Source organism: Nanorana parkeri, unplaced genomic scaffold, assembly GCF_000935625.1.
Source record: "Nanorana parkeri isolate BGI_ZX_2015 unplaced genomic scaffold, ASM93562v1 scaffold1241, whole genome shotgun sequence".
Classification (NCBI taxonomy): Eukaryota; Metazoa; Chordata; class Amphibia; order Anura; family Dicroglossidae; genus Nanorana; species Nanorana parkeri.
Window position 1 is genome coordinate 280,804 of NW_017307509.1, and position 3,362 is coordinate 284,165.

Genomic DNA, 3,362 nt, shown 5'->3' on the forward strand with positions numbered 1-3,362 from the left:
TTAATAATATTATTATTTTTTATTATTTGTAATATTATTATATTTTCCTAATATTATTATTATTGTTATTATATTTTCTTCTCAGATTGAATGTATGTAATGTAATCCTGCATATTGGCCACTAGATGGAGCTGTGGCGCATCAGAGTTAAGTATTTCTTTCCTGTGCTCTTCAGCTCCATCTAGAGGCCAAAATACAGTATTGCCGTGTCAGATATCAGAAAAGTATTTCCTATGTTCCTCAGCTCCATCTACATCAGGGGCGTTCCGAGGAAGGGCGTCACCCGGAGCGGAGACCGGGTGACACCCCGCAGTGATGTCATTGCGCATGCGCATGATGTCAACACGCGCGTGTGCGATGATGTCATCGCGCAGGCGCGGTCATCTAATTGACGCGGTGATCTAATTAAGAGAGAGGAGGAACCGTTCACCCGGCGGGATGAGGTCCTCCTCTCTCCTGACACTGTCAGGCTCTCGGTGCATGACTCTCGGACCATCAGTCACCTGAAAGTCCTTTGAATTCACTTAAATTGTTTGCATTTTACATTTGAGGGCCAAATGCCTCACATACCTGATGCAGTGAGCTGCGGTCAACACCCATTCGCTGGAGATCAGAGATCCACCGCAGGTGTGGTACCATAATCCCCCCGAGGTGTACTGCAGTGACACCTGTTGGAAACATAAGTGCTCAGTGATATAAATAATACACATATGAGGAGAAAGACAGCAAAAATAAGCCATATACAGAGATTACTGGAACATAGAAAGAAACAAGAAAGCCCGACCTTATACATGACCTATGATCACACCAAAAATCAGACTTGCGATACCGTGCCCTTTATGTGCACTAATTTCCCAAGCTCCTCAGCTCCATCTAGTGGCCACTTTGTATTATTACAACACACAACATTCAAACTGGGAACATTTATATTAAGGACATTGGTTTTAAGAATTATTACTCCAAAATGAATGTTCGAAGATATTCACAGGGCCCTTGTTTATAAATAGACCCCCCTAAAATTCAGATTCAGCTCAGGACATCCAAATTCACAAAATTCAATTCAAATCTAACTCCATCCAAATTTCGGGATCAACGCTACTAACTGTGAACTTTTACACCTTTCTAGATACACATTATGTTAATATAGAAAGCAAAAAATTGTATCGTTTGTAGGGATGCACCGATACCGGTTTTTCGGTATCGAGTACGAATAACGATACCGGAAGTCCCATCAAGGAAGGTGGGCGGCATGTAAATATTCGCCACCCGTCTTCCCGAATATCAGCGAAGCCGTCTCCATGCACCGTCATCAGGTGACCAGGAAGCATGGAGCCGGCTTTCTGGCCAATCAGGAAGCCGGGCATCGTGTAATGACTCGTTGCCCGGCTTCTTGATTGGTCGAGAAGCTGGGCAATCAGGAAACCGGGCAACGAGTCATTACATGGCGCCCGGCTTCCTGATTGTCAGGGAAGCCGGCTTCATGCTCCCTCGTCACCAGGTGATGAGGGAAAAAAGCTGGCTTCCCGGCCAATCAGGAAGCCGGGCAGCATGTAATGACTCGCTGCCCGGCTTCCTGATACCGGAAGCTCAAGTATCGGGCTGGGCATCAGATCATTTGGGCGAGTACAAGTACTTGCCCAAATACTCGGCATCGGCACCGATACTAGTATCGGTATCGGTGCATCCCTAATGGTTTGTAATGTACAGGGGGGAAGATGTACCGGCTCATTACATAAACAGGATCTGCTTCCTGCTTAGTATTACTGGACAGTGATTTGGGTTTAATCTCTCCAATTAAAGTGTATGCAATGTAAAGCCAAAACATTTTTTTGGTGTTGGATGGAGTAGGGAAGGGCTGGGGAGATTTCCCTTCCCTTCCTGTGCCGAAGATGCAACAGGAAATGAGAGGAAATAAAAAAAAAATGAAGGAAGTTCTCTTCTTAGTTGTCCCCTCCCCTCCTGTTGTGATGCTATTTGTTACCTTTTTTGTTTTCCCCTCACTTAGCTGAGAATGGTCACCAGGACAAAAAGAGGGGCGGCTCTAGCCAAAGAGGACACCGCCAGCTTTAAAAACCTGACAGGAGTTCTAATCCCTCCCTGCTCCCCCCAAAACTGGCTATGGATACACCGTAGGCGAATATGTTTTGTAGCAAATGAAATGTAACAAACATTTGTACCTATTTCCTTTTATGACCCTCAAAGCCCCATTAATAGAATCCCTGGGTATGTATACAATGTGTAGATCCGCTGCTTACCTGCCAAGGCCAACTGTTTGGCACGGCGTCCACGCCGTTTACCACCCTCGATGCGGCTGGCTTGTAGGCGGGAACGCCACAGCCGTACGCTAAATCAAAGAATAAAGGCAAAAATCAGCCCCACAGGTAGCAACATGGTTACAGAGATGAGTGGTCCAGGTTGGTGGTGGAGTCATTGATGGGAAAACATTCAGGTCCGAGTCTGAATATAGGTGTGGAAGCAACTCGTACTGCAGTATACGACTCTGTGATATATATATATACTGCCATAACAGCCATAACATTAGAGTATGATCATCACCCACCTAATATTGAGTAGGTCCCCCTTTTCCTGACCTGATGAAGCATGGACTGCACTAGACCTCTGAAGGTATGATGTGGTATCTGGCTCTGAGCCATCAGTAGCAGATGCTTTAACGTGACACTAAACTCAGGAGTTAAACCTTAAAAATACATTCAAAGGACCCTTACTATGAACAACAATGTATCTTATTTGTGTATCACTCGACTGTAGAACCTCCAATCATCTCTGGATTGGTGCTGACACTGTCCTTCCTTCTGGTGGGGGGCTACTTGTGTTTCCCATGGTCCCTGCGTGTGTTGTAGTCACCGCTCCAAGTTCGCTCCCGAGATGGACTACAATCTCAATACAAATGAGTAAACTAAACGTGAGATTGTAGTCCATCCCGGGAGCGAGATTGGAGCGGTGACTACTTTACAACACACACAGGGACCATGGGGAAGAAAAGTAGCCCCCCTCCAGAAGGAAGGACAGTGTCAGCATGAAGTCAGAGATGATTGGAGGATCTACAGCCGAGTGATACACAAATAAGATACATTGTTGTTCAGAGTTAGGGTCCTTTGAATGTATTTTTAAGATTTAACTGCTGAGTTTAGTGTCACTTTAAGATAAGAGCAGATACGGTCTTCAGAATTGTGCGGTTGCACGGAAGCCAGAGACAATGCATTGGAAGCCTTATCACTTGAGGTGATTGGACATCACTAGTGGGACTTATCAAACCATAATCAAAAAAAACCCCAAGAGATAGAGAGGGGGGAGAGGGAGAGAGGGCAGAGAGGAGAGAGGGGGAGAAGGGAGAGAGGAGA

The 3,362-nt window shown here is 45.5% G+C and overlaps 1 protein-coding gene across 1 annotated transcript in view; it reads right to left on the minus strand.

The window, feature by feature from the left end:
- The window catches only part of LOC108797189 (chymotrypsin-like elastase family member 2A), a 12,020-nt gene that overhangs the window by 7,638 nt on the left and 1,020 nt on the right, over positions 1-3,362 (minus strand). Inside the window, exons 2-3 of the mRNA XM_018568764.1 lie at positions 2,256-2,344; positions 571-668 (exon numbers count right to left, since the gene is read on the minus strand). Coding sequence (XP_018424266.1) covers positions 571-668; positions 2,256-2,344 — 187 coding nt within the window. The remainder of the gene's footprint in view (positions 1-570; positions 669-2,255; positions 2,345-3,362) is intronic.